The 20,512-nt window shown below is 31.4% G+C and overlaps 3 protein-coding genes and 1 pseudogene across 5 annotated transcripts; all 4 read left to right on the forward strand.

Annotated features, from left to right (window-relative positions):
* The first annotated feature begins 3,234 nt into the window (after positions 1 to 3,234).
* On the forward strand, positions 3,235 to 6,801 carry LOC114425776 (sugar transport protein 14-like). The gene is made up of 4 exons (XM_028392732.1): positions 3,235 to 3,567; positions 3,921 to 4,243; positions 4,964 to 5,593; positions 6,197 to 6,801. Exons 1-4 carry the CDS (start codon positions 3,426 to 3,428, stop codon positions 6,638 to 6,640), a joined length of 1,539 nt encoding a protein of 512 aa, XP_028248533.1. The 5' UTR covers positions 3,235 to 3,425; the 3' UTR covers positions 6,641 to 6,801.
* Positions 6,802 to 8,272: 1,471 nt separating this feature from the next.
* Positions 8,273 to 13,077, forward strand: LOC114425719 (histone-lysine N-methyltransferase, H3 lysine-9 specific SUVH4-like). The gene is made up of 9 exons (XM_028392670.1): positions 8,273 to 8,405; positions 8,937 to 9,026; positions 9,605 to 9,648; positions 9,751 to 9,839; positions 10,159 to 10,321; positions 10,877 to 10,982; positions 11,110 to 11,292; positions 11,791 to 12,027; positions 12,692 to 13,077. The coding sequence occupies exons 2-9, from the start codon at positions 8,955 to 8,957 to the stop codon at positions 12,803 to 12,805; spliced, it is 1,008 nt and encodes a 335-aa protein (XP_028248471.1). The 5' UTR covers positions 8,273 to 8,405; positions 8,937 to 8,954; the 3' UTR covers positions 12,806 to 13,077.
* A 2,789-nt stretch (positions 13,078 to 15,866) lies between these two features.
* On the forward strand, positions 15,867 to 17,997 carry LOC114366892 (probable glycosyltransferase At5g25310). Of its 3 annotated transcripts, none has more exons than XM_028323921.1 (4): positions 15,867 to 16,004; positions 16,261 to 16,796; positions 16,883 to 17,013; positions 17,378 to 17,997. In XM_028323921.1, the coding sequence occupies exons 2-4, from the start codon at positions 16,377 to 16,379 to the stop codon at positions 17,724 to 17,726; spliced, it is 900 nt and encodes a 299-aa protein (XP_028179722.1). In that variant the 5' UTR covers positions 15,867 to 16,004; positions 16,261 to 16,376; the 3' UTR covers positions 17,727 to 17,997. The 3 variants fall into 3 exon arrangements, with proteins under 3 accessions (XP_028179722.1, XP_028179721.1, XP_028179720.1); XM_028323920.1 differs by having other exon boundaries at positions 15,929 to 16,796; positions 17,378 to 17,515; positions 17,607 to 17,718; XM_028323919.1 differs by having other exon boundaries at positions 15,929 to 16,796.
* A 173-nt stretch (positions 17,998 to 18,170) lies between these two features.
* On the forward strand, positions 18,171 to 19,156 carry LOC114366894 (annotated as a pseudogene).
* Positions 19,157 to 20,512: the final 1,356 nt, after the last annotated feature.

The raw sequence follows: 20,512 nt of genomic DNA on the forward strand, positions 1-20,512 counted from the left end.
GAGAATAAATTGATACTTTTAAGAACACATTAATTTCTATTGTTTGAATTTCTTAATTTTACTACCTTGATTTAGTGGGGAAAATTAAAGTCAAGACCAATAATATCAAATTATTATTCAATAAAGCATAAATTTGTTTCAAGATTAATATAATATTCCTTTTCAATTTATTCTATTTTAAAAGTTTCCATTATTATTTAGATTCTAATAAAATAGTAAAAAGTCAAAAGTTATTGAAATCTATTAAAATTAATAAGCTATGAATAAAAGAAAACAAATAAATTAATACGTATATTTAGATTCTAATAAAATAGTAAAAAGTCAAAATTTATTGAAATCTATTAAAATTAATAAGCTATGAATAAAAGAAAACAAATAAATTAATACGTATATTTAGATTCTAATAAAATAGTCAAAGGTCAAAAGTGATTTTATCTTTTAGAATCTATTCAAATTAATAAGCTATGAATAAAATTAATTAATTAATATGTATGTAAAATAATCAAAACCAATTTTTTTATAAGAACCAAAAAAAATCTTCAATTCATATTATATCTATCTGTCAAACATTTTTAGCTAATTTCTTACCTTTTTAACTAATTGAAAAACCTCTTTTACCATATTAATAGTATTCGATAAACAATTTGTTTTTATTAACTTGTAGCATTTGATACTTCAAGTAGGATTTTAACTTTTAATTAATTTTTTATATTTTATTTCATTTTTACCCTAAAGTTATTTTGAAATAGATGACATGTTTATTGTATTTTATTTTCGCTATTATATTTTTTATTTTATTTTTGTATACTAATTTTATTTTAACTATTACACTATTTATTTAATTATTTTAGCATTGCACTAGAAGATATTTATTATTAAATAATATGAAAATATTAACACATAATTATATTTAAAAGTAAGCAATGATATTATCATATTAATTAACGAGGTATAAGTTTATAACACATATTAGGTGTATATTATTTTTATTTTATTTTAAACTTGATTACTTTACTAAAAATATTTACTTTCATCTGACAAGCCAAAGTAATCCTATCACTAGAAGTCAATAATTCAAAAGTAAATGTACAATTAATGAAATTTGACACCTTAGGCGACTAGCTAGCCTGGTAGTGACGGTTATTAACCTTGTAGGCTAGTACCATAGGTTTTATATATAGACATATTTTTACATATAGTAGTTGCATTAGAGTGTGCAGAGGTAATAACCATTAACTTAATTATACCTATCATCTCTCATGTTAGTAAAAGCAACACATATGAGTAAAACAAATAATGTTTACCTATGCTAATTAAACTAAAAATTATTTTATTCTCCTATTATTAATAATATATAATATATCCTATGAAACATATTATTTGCATATAATTACATCGAAATATTAACAAAAATATGTGAAAATATTATTACATTTCTCTAAAATAGATTTTAAATTAATGAAATATAATTAATAATTTTATTAAACTAAGTGTTAATTAACACCATTTCCTACCAAACCGATGAACCTAAAAATGTTTCTTTTATATATTCATTTTTCTGTCAGATTATTTTGTTCCATGTGAATAATTAATTAGTTGACAAAGCAGTAAGGTCGAGAGGTGAAAGCCTTGTTGTAATCAAATACTTGCACAATACTACGATATATTACTGATATGAAATACTCGAATTATGCTATATAATCATCAACAGAACTAAAATATGAATGTCTGAAAGGAACAACCTTTCCTTAATTATATAACTTCATGAAATAAAGATTGGATATATACAAAACAAATAAAAAATAAAGAAAATAACAAAATTTAATATCCCTTTGCTGTCATCAAATACAATTGCATAGTAGTACAATATAATACTCATCTAAAAATAGTCGAATTATGCTATATAATCATCAGTAAAACTAAAAATATGAATGTCTGATAATTTAACAACACAATTCTTTAATTTCATAATTAATTAAAGTCATGCTTTCTCAATTAATGCATTCCTAATGACTTTCTTATTTTCCATATTACAGTGTGGCTAATGTATTTGATACATAATCCCTTCATTATTAAACAAAGTTTCATAAAAAAAATAAAATTGCCAATCAATAGTTTGAGTAGTTCACCAATAGCAAAAAGATCTAGGACACCATACTCACTTCTAAATAAGAACTCACCAAAAAGCAAAGCACCGCCAATAAATGTTGTCACACCGAGAATAGGCAAGAGAATCGAGAGTGTACTCAGGAAAGGGCACTGAAATTTCTAGGTGAATTAGAAGTGACAGTTATGTAGAGATCACAAAATGAATCAACATATGCATGGCCTACTACACCTGTTCAACTGATTAACCCATTAATTACAGCTTCAACCATTGCATATCTCTACACTTTAAATCAGGATAATTTTTTTAACGTAAAAAATATATTTTTATTTTTTACTCTCGGTGTGTAGATTCCATTTAAGTGCATTATTAATAGCTGCCAGAGCCATATCTATGCGAGTATTCAACAAATTAAACCACACCCTTCAACCAAAATAAGGGAAAATAATATGTATTCAGTATTGCCATCAAACACAAACACACATACAGAATATCTATTCAGTATCCTATATATCCTATCTATTTAGATGGCCAAAGTGTAAAACTCGTGATTTAATAAATCTTACGTAAAATTTATCTAATAGTAAGAAAATATTAATAGCTTGGTCGGTAGCTTCTGGATAACATTCTACTTTGACTTTGGAGAAGAAATTTATACTTTTATAGAAGGTATAAGATGTAAATATACTTTGACTTGGGAGAAAAAAAAAATAATTGCTGCATGTAAGTAAAATTATAAAATTTAACATACGTGAAGACTGAAGATATGGAGAAAAAATAGGTCAAGAACCGGGAAACACGAAAAACGGTTAAGCTATCAATGGACAATAGACTGCCCTGTAAGAGGGATGGAAACACATAATTGTTTTCGACATACTTAATGCAAGGAATTAGTCAATTTCAATTTTCATATATAAATATTTTTTTCCACTCAATTTGTTAACTATTGCTACACTCAGGCCTTCTTTCTTGTACTTGAGTGGCTTACACAGAAGAACTATTAACAACCCTCCAAACCCATTAACTAAATCAAGGAAAAGTGTAAGGATAAAAAAAGAAAGAAAGGAGAACCAAATTCGACCTTGGTATTAACTAACTGTGCCATCTGCTGTATGCATGCAAATTAATTAATATATGGTTTTTGAATAGTATGCATGAGAGATTAGACACTTAAATCAGATAGCGAGATCTGTTTTTCTGGGTGATATGCATATAACGTTTGTTTAGTCGTCAAGTAGGCTCTTATCTTAACCAAGACAGTGATTTTGTCACTGAATTAATTGATAGATAGGCAAATAATATAAAAAGTGAGGCAAAAATGGCAGGTGGAGGATTTTCTGATGCTGGAACACTCAAGAGGGCTCATCTTTACCAGTACAAGATTACTGGATATTTCATCTTTTCTTGCATTGTTGGAGCTCTTGGTGGCGCTCTATTTGGCTATGATCTTGGTGTTTCAGGTGAGTTAATTCTAGCTACCATCTTCAAAATAATAAACCATGGGAAATTTAGCACTTTTTTGTTTTAAAAGTTTTTTTTCTTAAACAATTCTACATTATTGATCAGCAATTAATTTCTCACGTAATTAAAATCTATCGAATTTTGTAAATTATTTTCAAAAAACCGTTTAAAAACCAAAATATTGAATCAGCTGAGAGATATTAACTTCTCATTCTTTTCTTTTGTTTTTACAGTTCTTTGTTTTCTAAAATAGTAATCAAACAAAGACCTTAATGTTCCCTGCATGTTTTATTAAATTTTGAAAGATAAAATAACGTTGGAATCTTTTATCACTTGTTGCTTGGTAATACAGGTGGAGTTACCTCCATGGATGATTTCCTCATACAATTCTTCCCAAAGGTGTATGAAAAGAAGCATGCACATCTTGCGGAGACAGATTATTGTAAATATGATGATCAGATATTGACACTCTTTACTTCATCTCTATACTTTGCTGCCCTTGTGTCCACGTTTGGTGCTTCCAGTGTAACAAAAACCAAAGGCAGAAAAGCTAGCATCTTAGCTGGTTCCGTAAGCTTCTTTATAGGAGCTATTCTGAATGCAGCTGCCAAGAGCATTACAATGTTGATCCTTGGGCGTATCCTTCTTGGTGTTGGCATTGGATTTGGTAACCAAGTAAGTTTAACCTTAACCAAATAACCATTTCCTCAAATTGAAAAAATTAACGGAAATTAATTGTCATTCATATAAGCCTTTACACTCCCGATTTGGCTCTTCTAAATTGAGTAAGGATAAAGTAGTAATCTCAATCATCACCGATAAGAAAATCAACCTTTAATATTCTAACAAATGCATGATGTGTTATATATGCATGTGTACCACATAATATTGTTTGTGATATTCTAACGCTTGCATGTATACCAGTGTACCTAATTCTAGCACATGCATGATCATGTGTTATGCATGTCTACATAATATCTACTGTTGATTTTCCCAACTAAGGATGGATAAAATAGATGAATTAAATTGAACCGCTATAAAATTGAACTGATATGTAAAAGTGGTTTGGACAAATTGAATTAAATTGTATAATAGTTCGAACAAACTGAGCTATGTATGAATTCGGGCGAATTAGGAGCTATTCAAATTTTAAAAATTGAATAAAAATCAGTTCAATATTTTATTCAAAATAGTTTAATTTTTTTAGTGTGCTGAGTTGAGTTTTGAACCAGTTCAGTTTAGTTTTTATTTTTAACAACCCTATTCCCATCAATGACTGATGTTGCTTACTTTAAAGCCAATATCCCTTTCAGAGAAGTTAAATCCTTATTACACCCCACTGGTGTTACCAATTTTAATTACTTGCATTATTTATATTTTCTAATTATTGTGCAGGCTGTTCCTCTCTATCTTTCAGAAATGGCACCTGCAAAAGTGAGAGGAGCAGTGAACCAACTCTTTCAGTTAACAACATGCTTGGGAATTCTGATTGCCAACCTTGTGAATTATGGCACCGAGAAGATTCATCCTTGGGGGTGGAGGTTATCCCTTGGTTTAGCTACAGTTCCAGCAGTTTTTATGTTCATTGGAGGCTGTTTGTGTCCTGAAACACCCAACAGCCTTGTGGAACAAGGCAGATTCGACGAAGGACGAGCGGTGTTGGAGAAGGTTAGGGGCACTCCAAATGTTGATGCTGAATTTGATGATCTTATTGAGGCAAGCAGAGAAGCAAAATCCATCAAGAATCCATTCCAGAACCTTCTTTTGAGGAAAAACAGACCACAGGTGATAATTGGTGCCTTTGCTATTCCAGCATTCCAACAGTTAACTGGCAACAACTCCATCCTCTTCTATGCTCCTGTTATCTTCCAAACTTTGGGATTTGGATCTGGGGCATCTCTGTATTCATCGGTTATTACAAGTGTAGCACTTGTTGTTGCCACACTCATCTCAATGGCTTTTGTAGACAAGTTTGGCAGGAGAGCTTTCTTTTTGGAAGCCGGTGCTGAAATGATAATCTGCTTGGTAACTATACGTTTTTCACAACTTTTAAGTTTTATATATCCTTAAAGCTCATGCATAAAACATAAATGAAATGAAAAACACTGTTAGAAATAATTACATCAAAACTATTCATGCATATATGTATTTTTACTTACCTGTTTAAGTTATTAGAATTGTTGGTTAATGACTCTGATGACTAAGTTAAACAAGTACTTGTTCAAAAAGAAATCTTGAGATGATCTTGTATTAACTTGTTTCATAAATTAAAATAAATTTTTCGCTATTTAATTCTCTTAAAAGTTCTCTCATGTAGTTTTTTCATAAACACCTATAAATTTATAAGGATTTTTTTCTTAAGTCAAGAAACTGTTATTTAATTATCTCAATTAATAAGCTCCCATGATGAGTTAGAATCTGATCTAGGTTTAAGTGATTTAGAATTTGATCCTTGCTTCTCTAAAATTAAATTTCACTGCATGGTAGGGCAACTATTATGTGTTGTAACTAACCAAGTTAACAGTTTAAACTTTTGGAATAGTTTTCTCTACAACAAACTAAACATGATATCCTCTACTAATTGTGTTGTTAATTTGAGGATTATATATTATTTTTATCCGCATGCAGGTTGCTATGGCTATAGTTTTGTCTGTTGAATTTGGAAAAGGCAAAGAACTGTCATATGGTGTTAGTATATTTTTGGTTATAGTGATTTTCCTATTCGTCTTGGCATATGGAAGATCTTGGGGTCCCTTGGGATGGTTGGTTCCTAGTGAGCTCTTCCCACTAGAGATAAGGTCAGCAGCACAAAGTGTTGTGGTGTGTGTCAACATGATCTTCACTGCTCTTGTGGCACAATTCTTCCTTGTATCACTTTGCCACCTCAAATATGGAATCTTCTTGCTGTTTGCAGCCTTAATTGTCCTTATGAGCTGCTTTGTTTTCTTCCTCTTGCCAGAAACCAAGCAAGTCCCAATTGAGGAGATTTATCTTCTGTTTGAGAATCATTGGTTTTGGAAGAGAGTAGTAGGAGAAGGGAAAAACACATCTGGGTCATCATCAAATGTATGAAGCAAAATCTCAAATGTTGTTCATTGCTAGGACAGGAACATTAAATTAATGTAGGAAAATAATAGGTGGACACCTAACATCTAGACCACACTTAGAGAGAGAAAGGAAGAGAAGAAATTGGTGTATAAGTACATGATAGTTTATGTAATGTCATAGAAAGAAAAAGATTAACAGAAATAATAAATGTTGATGGAAGACTCTTGAAATATATGAGTATTCATATATTATTACTCTTGAATGTATGGATGTAGCAAAGCTAATTTTTTTAGTGATACATGTATTCTTTATAGAAAAGATAACTTTGTTTTAAAGCGACAAAAATCTTGTTCTAAATATCTAATATAATACAACTTATACACAACCTTGAACATGCTGGTTCTCTTGCTCCTATATATTCTCAAATGCAATAGGAAAATCAAAAGATGCGTGGTTCTCACAATGAGCAAACAGAAAGTATATCTAAAATGATTCTTATTTGTCAACCTATTTTTCATAATTTGGAAAAAAATAGGAATTATCAAGTTTTCATGACTTAAATATCCACTAAAACCCGATATATTTGTGATTTCAAATTGAAAGTGAATCCAAAATAGTTACCGCTAAGAACTCTCCTTTATTGAAAATTGCCGATTTTAATATGAATATATGATAATAATAAATCATTTATAAGAATTAAATTTAATGATAAATGAACTTATGTAAATTTTATTTATTTTTTAAATTATTTAGGGTTTTCCTTATGTAAATCATTTGAATTTTATTATTACTAATTTTTCCTAAATGGTTTATATAGATAACATATAAAAAGAATATTTATACAAATAGTAATTTTTACTTAGTTTGATTTATAGGTTTGGATAAATTTTTCCTTAGTGGTTTATATAAATAGTAATTTTTACTCCTTTATAGGTTTTGATAAATTTTGATCTAATTTTTTTAATAAATTTAAAATTATAAATATGTTAGTTTGATTAATAATATATTTACTTAGTTTTCAACATCACATAATTTTTCATTATCTCTATTTTTTAGTTTCCAAAAAAAATATACTGAATGTTGCAAAAATAATATTTAATATATTCGTGCCTAATGTTTTTTTATATAACAACTAATTAATTATTTTTTAGTACATTAACCTTTTTTACTTTTACTTCTTAATTAGATACTTCTTGATAATTAATTAAAAATATTGGAAAATATGAAAAAAAAAATACAATTAAGATTTTTTTTCCTAATAAGTGTATTGAAGAATTGGTAATTGAAAGAAATAAAAAAATGTATTTAAAAATATAATCATTTATTACATTTTGTGCCAAACGAGTGTATTAAAGTATACGAAAATGAAAGAAATAGGAAATTAATTTATTTAAAAATCAAAGTATTTATTACTTATTGTCCTCACTAGTACATTAAAGAATTTTAAAATGAAAAAAATAAAAAATAATGTATTTAAAAGTCAAAGCATTTATTACTTTTTGTTTAATTATTAAAAAGCATTTATTACTTTTTGTTTAATTATTAAAAAACATTTATTACTGTAACGGCAATTCTCTTTACACGTATCAAACACAAAGTTGTTGATATGGTCTCTCGAAAAGTTAGTTCATCAAGTCTAAAAAATCAACCTAAGAAATACTGGAACAATGATAAGAATAAGAGAATAAAGAGTGGTACATATAGGAACTATAATATTCGAAAGAGAACCACATTCACGAATACATGCTCTCGTTCAAATGCAAATATCTCTAAACTTCAATCCATTGAGGTATTAAAATTAATACAGACATTTTATTTATTATTTTCTCCTTGATTTCTCATTTCACATTATTTATATAATTTGTGCGTGTTTTTCAATTAGTTCATGAATTATAGGAAAAAAAAATAAAAATATAGTTCTCTTCATATTTTGGTATATCATTTCTATCTTCTTATTATAGTAGGCACTTAGGTGTATAATTGAGAAAGCAAAGATATTGCCATTTTTTTTTTTTACAAAATTCAATAAAAATGAGTCTTTTGACCGGTGAACACATTTCAAGGTCCAGCCAAAAACATTTCTCATACTTCTTCTACCCATGATTGAGATACTTTCAACTTGATCTTTTGTTTTCATGACTGTGGACGTGATGGTTGTTTGTAGTAATTGACATGTTGTTTGTTGTTCGATTTGTAAAATAATGAACATATGATTGCCCATTATTGGTGTTTTAGAATGTATTCTTAAGGTATAATAATGAATATTCCACACACAATTTTTTTTTCTTGTACATTCTATCAAATTTTCATTATCTTGTAGGCTAACGTTGAGAAAAGTATGTCTGAATTGAAGGGAGATGACCATCTTATAAAGAATCTTCGACGAGTAGCAAGAAATGTGAATAAGATTGTAAGATTTATGCTTATTTGTTTGTTAATTTTTTTCCTTTTCATTATGACAAGTCAAAATTGGATCTCAAACATGGTTCTATCACTCTTTATAATTGTTATGTCAAATTTTATCTCATAATGCATGTGTTTCATGCATTTATAAGCATGTTAGCATGAATTAAGATTTTTCTTAATTCCTTTCTTTTATGGCAAAGTCAAATCCCCTCCCCCTACTAGCATGCTGCTTCTTGTTTATTTAGAAAATAGTGACATTTAGATATGGGCTTCTTGTTATTTATACCTTGTGCAGAATAATATATGTTTTCCTATAATCATACAATAAGTCAAGAATTTAGGTTTAATTTTTAAAAATTTCATCACTGTTTCACATTTAAGTTGTTGTTTTCTTGCTTATGAAATTCATACGGTGTGGTTTGTACTTTTTTTTTTCTTCTTCATATAATCACTTTCATGAGTTTTTTTTTTCTTTTTCTTTTTTCAAGAATAGTTTGCACTTGTATTGCATTTTTACTCCAACGATGATATATATGTGTATTCTAAGTTCTAACATTTGATTTCAATTCTTATGTTAATTAGGTTGCTGAAGGACAAATATCCAGAGCACCTTCTAGTTATCCTTCGTACGTATCTGTATACCCTCTTAAAGAGTTGTAGCGTGTAAGCTCTTTAAATATGCATCAAATTTGTAATTGAGCTAAGAAGGATATATATGGTTTTCTTAGTTTGGTTTGTAGGGACCTCAGCAATGGTCTAGAAGCTATACCCATTCCAGTTACTAATGAGATTGATGATTCTCCTATCACACCTAACGGTAAGTTTAATTAGTTTAAAGTAGCAAATTCTGTTAATTAGAAGATATAATAATAAAATTTCAAAGTCAGTGCAATTTTTTTTTAGAAACTTTCACTTTAGCATTCAAAGTACGTAACTATATGAATAATTGTTTGACTATATAGAACTATTTTGGCATAATCTAGTTCCATTTTTTCCCCCAAAATTTCTATGGTTCAATATCATATATGTCTATTGTTTACTTGGTATTTTCACTTCTTCTGATGTTTTATTTAAGAAACTTCTTTTTGTCAAATCACTAACTTGGAGTTATCATCAATATTGTTTTAAAATTGCAGGCTTTACATATATCACATCTAGCCAAGTTGCAAACAACGTGAAAGTTCCATCTAGTGATGACTATGGTTGTCAATGCAAAGGAAATAGTTGTAGAACTAACAAGAATTGTTGTTTTAGACTTAATAACATGTATCCATATGTTCGTCGTCGGAAATGTAGCAGGTGATAATTTAATTTAAGTTTTATTTTCTTCTATTTAATATATAAGTTTATTGCCATTGAAGACACCGAAAGTTGGAGACCTACCTTGGGTAAATATTATAAATCTAGATAATATGACCAATATTAATTTAGTTTATTTATTTTCTCCTCTTTACCTTCAAATTGAATATTTGAAAGGGTCGAACAATCTGCAAAAAATGTTCCTTTGCCTTCTTGCGTTTCATTTAGGGATATAGTGCGTTTTAAAGTAAATTGACATATTCTTTGTTTTTCTAAGATTATGTTTTAATTTATTTATTTTTTTCTTTGAAAAAGAAAATTGTTTACTGCCATTCAATTTTTCCCCATCGCATTTCAAAAGGCATATTATATCTAAATTTCTTATGTAAAACCTAATGGATTCTTTCTTTTCTAAACACTGTTGAAATCATGTTTTCTTTGCAATATTCCAAAACTTTTTTTTCTAGTTGATTTTCTATCTTCTATAAGTCATTTCTTTTTTAGACATCTTCTACAAGTCATGTTATTAACATTCCTTGTTGGCTATACCTTTAGATTGATCCAAGCTAGAGATATTGTGTTTGAATGTGGTCCAAGATGTGGATGTGGTCCTGATTGTGGCAGTAGAGTATCTCAGAAGGGTTTGCAGTACCAGCTTGAGGTCATTTATCCATACTTTTAAAAAAAATTCTTTTTAGCTATCACTTATGCGTGGACATGCACATGACAAATTCATAATATATATATATATATATATATATATATATATATATATTTCTTTTGCCTAGGTTTATCGTACGTCTGACAAAGGATGGGCTGTTAGAACTAGGAATTTTATTCCTGTTGGAGCTTTAGTTTGTGAACTTGTTGGGGTACTAAAGAGAACTGAAGACTTGGATAATGATTCACACAATGACTACATAGTTGAAATTGATGGCTGGGAAACTATAAAAGAGATAGGTGGACGAAAGGTAAGAATAACATTATTCATTTAATTAAACTTAAAAAATTTATTTAAAAGTTTTTTTGAATGATATAACTTTTTAGCTTAATTTGAGTGTTTGATATTAAGTAGTTATTAATATCATAAATGATTTTTTTATTTGTATAAATTGTATTACTTTATAAGACATTATAAACGTAATAAAATACTAAATTTTATCTATTTATATATATCATGATATTCAAAATTGTTTTGGTAAAAGGTTAAAAAAAAAATTACATGCAAAATACGGGCAGAATGATATTGAAAGTATTTGTGCAATATCAACATATAGATACATTTGTTTGACACAAATACAACACATTTACAACTATTATTTAGAATTGTCCATGCTTCTGATAACTAGTAATTGATCCAGTACACTATAACAAAAGGAATCAAATAAATAACCATACTTCCAAGTATATAATTATTACATTACTTGAAAGCGTGGTATTGAGATATTTTGCATGATCTTTTTTCTCAGAAACGATTGCCTGACGAGCCATTGCCTGCAAAAATTTTCCTTGAAAATAAGGATGATGAGACAACCAAAAATGATCCAGAGTTCTGTATAGATTGTAGTTCTTTTGGTAATGTGGCTAGGTTCATCAACCATAGTTGTGATCCTAACCTATTTGTTCAATGTGTTTTGAACTCCCATTATGGGATCAAACAAGCTCGAATTGTACTATTTGCTGGAAGAAACATACGTCCTAAACAGGTAAGAATCTTACTTTAAGTACTATTATTAACAATTTTGTTATTCAAATTTCCACTCATGCATGTGCTCTTATATATTATTATTATTATTATTATTTCATTTTACTCCAAGATAGTATAAAGGGATAGACTAAGACTTATTAATCTAGTCATTAATTTCTTGCTAGCTAGATTGTTGTCATATATATGATCTAATCTTTATAATATGTTGATATACATATATATTGACCCTTTGTATCTTGCTGTGAATTGAATCATTTATTCATCTCTTTGAGAATCAAGAACATCTCTTTGAGATTTAAACTTTGTGAAAAAAATCAATAGTGTGAATTGGCTATGCATCATGTCATGTCCTTTGGTAAACAGTTAATGTGCTGATCGATCACTACATTGGTTTTTCAATCCCTTTTTACTTGTTGTGAGTAGAATCATATTATCCTTGAGATTAAGAACATTTCATCACCTAATTCTCACTTTTTTCTCCTTTTTACTCTTAATATTACTAGTAGTACTGCTAAAAGATTATTAACCCATGCCACCTTTTAAAGATTGTTGTTATGCTATTATATACAATATTGCTAGATATATACATGCCTCGTAGCTGGTTACTTTCTACATGTGGGACATCTTTCTTGGAATGATAAAACGTGATATTGTTTCAACAGGAACTTACTTATGACTATGGTTACCGACTTGATAGTGTTGCTGATGTCGATGGAAAAATCAAGCAATTGCCATGTTACTGTGGTGAAGCTACTTGTCGCAAGCGTTTATACTAGTTTGGTAACACAGGCAGTGCACATTTGTCTGATTTTAGAGTGGAGTTATTACACAACATTGTGTTTAAAAATGAAGATCCAAAATTTGGACGTGTATGAGTTGATTAAATATGAATCTTTGGTTTGTTTGTCTAATAAGATGAAGAATGTTTTTCCTTTTCTTTTTTTGAATGGTCGATGAATCTCATGAAAGACTTTAAGGGTTGAATGTTATTTGGCAGGGTTACTATGTTTTTCTAAAAGGATTGGGGTCCCCTTAATTATTATCCCTCACTTAGTACATTGATTTTCTTGCCTATTTATATTGTTCTTGTATAATTATTATTAGTTTATATGATGACATCAATGCGTTTGGTTTTATATCATGAATGTCTCATATCAAATGTTGATTATGAAGAAAAATAAGTAAGACTGAAAAATATATAAATACTTAACTAACACAATAACTTTCTTTACTTTTAAATATGTTTTTTTCTTTTAAAATAGGCTTAAATATCTGTTTTAGGCCCATTAGGATTCTTGTATTTTAGCACAAAAGATCATGGTTTGAAAACATCATGGTTTTGGCTAATTTCCACATAACATGTATTTGAGGTTTATTGATTTTTCTTATAAATTAAAAAATAATAGATATGTGATGTTTTGAGATCATACAATAGTTTCTCCTCACACACTTTTATAATTTATTGAAAAGTATAAAATTTTGAGTATGATTCCTTGTATAAAAGTGAAAGCTACAAATTTTGTAATTTTTAATAGTAGACTTCAAACAATAATAGTGTTTCAAAAGAGTGTGGGAAAAATGTATTATCAACATTTCTCATTTATTTACTTCTAGTGACACTGTCAAAAGATTTTAGGAGTGTGACCATCTTGGTCAAAGGAACTCAAAAATCTTGAAACAACTTTATATATTATTAAGTATAATTTTTTAAACTAAAATATATTTCATATCTATATTTTTGGTCAAACTTAATTTTGGTCCTTCTAGTTTATAGTTTTGAATTGTTCAATTTTGTCCTTATACTATAAAAAATAGATGAATTAAGTCTTTATGCATTAACAACCAAAGGACCAAATAGGGATTAAATCTAACTATTTTTTAAAGAATAGGAACTTTGATTTGAAATTACAAGGAATAAAATCAAATTTAACTGCACACTGGAATTTTTTTTTTAATTCTTTTGACAACAATTTCATCTTGTCGATATTTTTAAAACTCATCTTGTAAAGAGGTAAAGATATCAAGATAATGTATAGGAATTATGAATATACAAAGTAACCAAGACAATACAATGGATAGAGATAACATAAATAATGATTTTTTTTTACATCAACAATAATGATATTCTTCCCTACACAAGTAACAAAGAATATCATTGCTAACAAGTTTACCTACTTTTGATACTGCCAATTGGTATCATTTCAGAATTGCAAGTTTATCTACGTTTATCGTTCTATGTGGTACTACTACATTCAGAGATCCCTAACCATATTCTTTTCTTCTAATTTTAGAACTCTTATCCATTTTTTCCCCTTTCATCGTAACACTGGTAATTTCTTCTGTCTCTTTTTACAATGATAAAATGCTGACATCATCTGAATTAGATAAAATGCTTATGTCAAGAGGTTCATTGCATAGATGCTCAACTGGATTCTTCTGTAGACACAATGCTGACAGTTCTTTAGCAATCTGAAGGCAGTTTATTGGAATTTCCATTGCCAACATTAACTTGGCTTCCTTGCCATCATCTCTGGGATCTGGTAAAGAGGGCCTCCAATTCTGTCCCCTCCACAAAAGTATGTGGTCATTTTCAAACGAAAGCACATGGAACAAGATCCTAAAAAGAACATATTTGAAAGAAAAGATGTTACTTATAATATAATTAATAAAATTCACGTGACATAAGTCAATCCTTATTAGTTTTGCTCCAATCCTTCGATAGTCGCTTGTATTTAGTTCTTGGCAATTTATTCGCACAAGCTCACACTCTTCAAATGCCTCTCTGATATTAGTTAGAAGGTCCCAATAAACACCATTTTTTCCTGATACAACAAAAAGTTATGCATGTGTCAGTTTGAAGAAAGAACAAGAATTTCCATTTCTCTGCTATAATGGATGTTCAAAACAATCTACCTAGCTTGCGTATGGGCATCAAGTCCCTTCTCTTTTGACGCATTTCAGTTGCTTTTTTGAGTGTTGTTTAATTAGCCTAGGATATACTGGAGACACTGGTTTCCACCGCATGAAAGGAAATCGCAGACGAGTTTCATAGTCGTAGTTTTTGCCCCGGAAAAGGTACACTGTGCCACCCTGTCTGTAAATGATTAAAGAACTGCATCTAAGTATTAGACTCCTACATTTTTCTAAACAAAGCAATATAAACTACAAAATACTAATGAAAAACACAACCTCTTCATAATAACAACCACATTATCCTATTTTATCAGAAAAGTGGACAGACACAAGAGAATATATGAAACTTCGAATATATTAAGAGAACTAGAATATAGTCACTTTGATTCAATCACAAGATTTCTGATTAGTTAACAATTTTTACATTGACACATCACAATCAAACTTTATATTATAAAGAAAATACCAATGTTTAGTTGGCGCGTAGATTTCTCTGTGGCCTTAATCAAGCGATTGATTTCATCCTTTGTCAACGGTTCTCCTAAAACCTCATCTCTCGAACCGGTTCAACCTCTTCCTCATCCGGCGGCGGCAGAGCGAGCGCGTGGAAATCCTTCTCCGTCGTCCCCGATTCTGACGTTGGTGATGTTGTCGACGGCCGTGAAGCGGCGAGTGCGGCATGTTTCGTCTTCGATTTCCTGGAGCGTTCGGCGGCGCCGGTTGAACTTGTCGGCGTTGGCGTTGTTCCAGCGCGAGAAACGGAGCTCCGTGGAAGAACGCTCGCGGGTCGGGTTCGGGTTAACTGGTGGGGAGAATATGGGCAATTGAATTGCCACCTTCAGAATCGCATCCATTTCTTCTTCTCTCGATCCTGCACTGCCATAAACCCTTCATAAAACTCAATCACCATTGGCAACGACATCAGCGACGTCGTTTTTTTTATCTTCGGGATAGTGGCAAGAACGTAGTTATATGCACTAACAAGGATATATTATTTTCTGCTGCGTTTGAGCAACAATACAGTCTACAACTGAGAAACTGTAGAAATTACACGGTTTTAAGGTAATAATGTTCCTTGATCTTCCTTTTTCTGTGTTTTATGGTTAAAGGGTGTTTGGTTTTGTTTGCTAAGTTGAAGATTTCTTCCAAATATGGTACTGGTTATGCTTTCAGTTTGGGGGGAAGTTAACCAGTTGAGTTTTATATGAAATGGGTATCTCTGTTGTAGTCATGAAATTGTGTCATGTGGCAATTAGAAGGCTCTTAATTGTTGGCGTGTTCGTTGCTGTGATAGTTGTTTTCCAATGTTGTTGGACAGCGTATTATTCTTTGTTGGATGCTGGTGGGAGCTCAGTGGCTTTGCCAATTAAAGTTTTCCTTTCTGGAACTTCGCAAAAGGAGGGTGTGTTTAGATCCACAGCAGCAACCAATGTCATGTTTAATGTTACTTTTGCCTCTCATTCAAAAGAATATGCTTCTGAGAAAGAAGCTGATTTGGAATCTGATGGGGGCACAAGTTCAAGAGAGGGTAGCATCCCCAACAAGGGTTTTAAAGTGGCAAGTCATCATGAGGATGCAATTTACAGTTACACACAGAAAAGACCTAAGTATGCTGATTTGAGCACATCTGATATGTTGCTTGCTGTGAAAAAACCTTCAAATGAGAGTATAATACAAAGTGTGGAAATGAAATCTCAAAATGAGAATGCACAAGTGTTGAAATCTCCTTTGTCCAAGTCAAATAGTAAACCTAAGATGGGTACTTCATCAACGAGTAGTAAGTTGGTGTGGCCAACTTCAATAACACAGATGAACTCTTTGATGCTTCAGAGCTTTAATAGTTCTGCTTCTATGGTATGTTTTTCAGCTTTGTGGTTCCTATTTGAGCCACTGTGGAATCTTTGGAGTCCTAATTTTCATGTATTATGTATTGATGACAGAGGCCAAGGTGGTCTTCTCGACGGGACAGGGAACTCTTATCTGCAAAACTAGAGATTGAAAATGCCCATGTCATGTCAAATTCTTCAGGACTTTATGCTTCTATTTTCCGGGATGTTTCCAAGTTTTCAAGGTATCCTAGCAATTCTTCAATATGTTAGATGAATAGCATTGCGTTAGAGTATTATTCTTTTATTATTATAATCTCATATATCAGTTGCAAGTTGTCCTGTGGTTTTTTGGTTAGTGTGCTACTATGATTTGATTAGATTTGGAACTTTTAAAATCAATTTCAAGAATTCATGTCATTTAATCCTACAAGTTTAAATATGCACATTGTCAACTAGACTTCCTCTGTACCAGCAATAATTTGGAGATCATTCCATCTGTTGGCCTGGAAAACAACCCCCTCCAAAAAAAAAAAAAAGAATTCTGTGTTGATGCATAGGTCCTCTTTCAGTAGATAACTGTAACACATTTATACATCTGTTCTTCAGGAGTTATGAACTGATGAAGCGCAAGCTCAAAGTTTTTATCTATAGAGAAGGAGCAAAACCAATATTCCAACAACCAAAGATGAGAGGAATTTATGCCTCAGAGGGGTGGTTTATGAAGTTGATGGAAGGAAATAAAAGGTTCATTGTGAGGGATCCCCAAAAAGCTCATTTGTTTTACTTACCATTCAGTTCACAAATGCTAAGGGTTACTCTTTCTAACCGGAAACAGATGAAGCAACATCTTGAGAAATATGTGGAGCTAATTGCAGGAAGATATTGTTTCTGGAACAGAACTGTTGGAGCAGATCATTTTCTTGTTGCTTGTCATGATTGGGTGTGCTTCCAATGAATAACTTCTATTAGTATTCATGTAACATTTTTACAGGATGGTGCTGGTAAATTTCTCTTTTAAGTTTGGCATCCTTTTAGAAAATGCTTTTAAGCAAACAACCATATATCAATTCAGAAATTTGATCAGATCATACTCAGCCACATATAGTTGAATTGATCATATACATCACAAGGTGGCTCACGCACACAACTTGACATGTGTACAATTCATTTTGATCAGAGGACCTTGTTTTTAGAATGATGTGGCTAAGTTATGCCATTGTTGAATACTTGTTATGCTAAGTCACGGAATATTCCACTTGTTTTACACAATAGAATTTGATTCAAATTCTAAGATAAATTTTGTCCTTTTGAAAATATTCGGCATAGTGCTTATGTGTCTAGTCAAAAGGGATAATGTTCCCATGCTAATATTATTTCAAGTTGCTGAACCTGGATCTATGGTGCAGCTTAAATTTGATGCACTATGAACATAGGGTGCTGTATACAATTGCAGGCCTCTCAAATCACTAGGCAACCAATGAAAGGTTGTATTAGGTCTCTTTGCAATTCCAATGTTGCTAAAGGCTTCCAAATAGGGAAGGACACTACTCTACCTGTTACATATGTACACTCTGTGATGGGTCCACTAAGACGATTTGCAGGGAAACCTTCTTCAGAAAGGTCTATTCTGGCCTTTTTCTCAGGAAGCATGCATGGTTATGTCTGTCCGATCCTGCTAAACCACTGGGAAAATAAGGAACTTGACATGAAAATTTTTGGTCCAATGCCACGAGATTTGGAAGGCTAAAAGATGTATATGGAATATATGAATAGCAGCAAGTATTGCATATGTGCTAGAGGCTATGAGGTTCACACCCCAAGAATAATTGAGGCCATTTTTTCTGAGTGTGTGCCCGTTATCATATCAGATAATTATGTGCCACCTTTATTTGAGGTATTGAAGTGGGAGGCATTTTCTGTGTTTGTTCGTGAAAGGGATGTCCCAAGTCCCAGAAACATACTTCTCTCAATCCCAGAAGAGAAGTACCTGACACTGCATTTGGGAGTAAATAAGGTTCAGCAGCACTTCCTGTGGCACAAAGTTCCTGTTAAGTATGACTTTTTTCATATGATTCTTCATGCAATATGGAACATTGGCTTTCTGAAGAAGGTTTCCCTGCAAATCAATTGATGTGAACAAGATTTAGTATAAGTCAGCATGAAATACTACCAAAATGATAGACTAAGCAACTTTGATAGCAAAAAAGTTCTTTCTCAAGCTTTCAATATGTTGGAAGGCTTATAAACCCAAGCTGCACTATGGATTTTGCCCGGTTGAACTTGACCCTCTCTTTAATCTCTTGGGCTAAAATCATTTTTGATTACTGTAAATGGTCTTTTGGACTGTTGTGTAAATAAAATTCTTCTGAAGCCATTTGAGGTTTACCTTTCTTGTCCATGTTTCCAGCACCCATGATGAAACAAATTTTCTATACAAGCAATCATATCTTATTTAATGAAATGTTCAATGCCCAATTCTAAAGGTCTCTATGCATTGAGATGTTCAATCATTTCTTTGCAGGATTGCACTAGATTACAAGTTACTTGTCTTTGTTAAAGATGTGGGATGCAGAAAATTTCTGATCGCAGACTGGGAAACTATTGGCATGATTGTATGGTTATGTGCAGAAATAAACTCATTTCTCACTTTACTAGTTACTAGTAATAAGTTAGGGCAAGACAAGACTTTCCCAAGTATCAATCTGTCTCAAGAAATTTCTTTGTAACGCATGACATCACTATATTTTTGCATGATGTTAACAATGCTGCATTATGGGTACTAGTACTTTAGTGGTACAAGTAGATGCACATTGCACAGAAACTTTTCTGGACACGGCTTCAAGTCTTCAACACATAGTCTAAAAAGTCGGCTGCACATTTTTTGCAACCTTAAATTGGTGGTGCAAAGGGCAAACTTTTAAGTCAGAGAAATAACGCTGGCAGATACGAGATCTATAACTTTCGCAGCTTTTTACTATACTAAATCACTGCTTGCAGATCTTTGTATTTTTTTCAATTATTTATTTTTTCTTTCATTTTTCAGTTTTTTATTATGAAGTCTACAGACCAGTCCATTAGCTCGCAGCAAAACGCCAATCAGATAAAAACATAGTCCATTTAATCAGTGAGTTAGCTAAGTTCAGTCCATTTATATGCAGACCAAAATAGACTGAACTAAACAAATCTAACTAAATTTATAATTTTTAATGCTAGAGAGTGCGAGAGAAAGAGAGTGGGTGAGTGAAAGAAACAGAGTGAGGGTGAGAGAGGGATCCCGACACAACTAGGCTGAAAATAGGCATGGCCAACAATCAACGAAGACACTGGCGCTACGACGACGTGAACGTGGAATGGCAAATTAGAGGGACGCACCGGGTGTTTGCTCTTTCTACTTCACAAGATTTTCAGAGGAGATGGATGAGAAGGATCTGTGGTTTGAATTTAAGAAATGAGGGGATGTGAGAGAGGTATTCATTACAAAGAGAAGAAATAGAGGTGGGCGGAAGTATGAATTTGTTCGATTCAAAGGAGTGGACAATGTAGGGAGGCTTGAACACCAGCTGGATAACATGATAATCGAGGGTTTGAAACTGCACGCCAATCGCCCAGAGCATGAAAGGGAGCCAACAAAAAAGGGTGAATCTACCATTGACGTGAAACACAAGGTGGGGATAGACCATACGTTCTGGAACGGCGGAGCACTGAAACAACAACAACATCCATGTCGAATACAAGCACCAA

Source organism: Glycine soja, chromosome 9 (assembly GCF_004193775.1).
Source record: "Glycine soja cultivar W05 chromosome 9, ASM419377v2, whole genome shotgun sequence".
Taxonomy (NCBI): Eukaryota; Viridiplantae; Streptophyta; class Magnoliopsida; order Fabales; family Fabaceae; genus Glycine; species Glycine soja.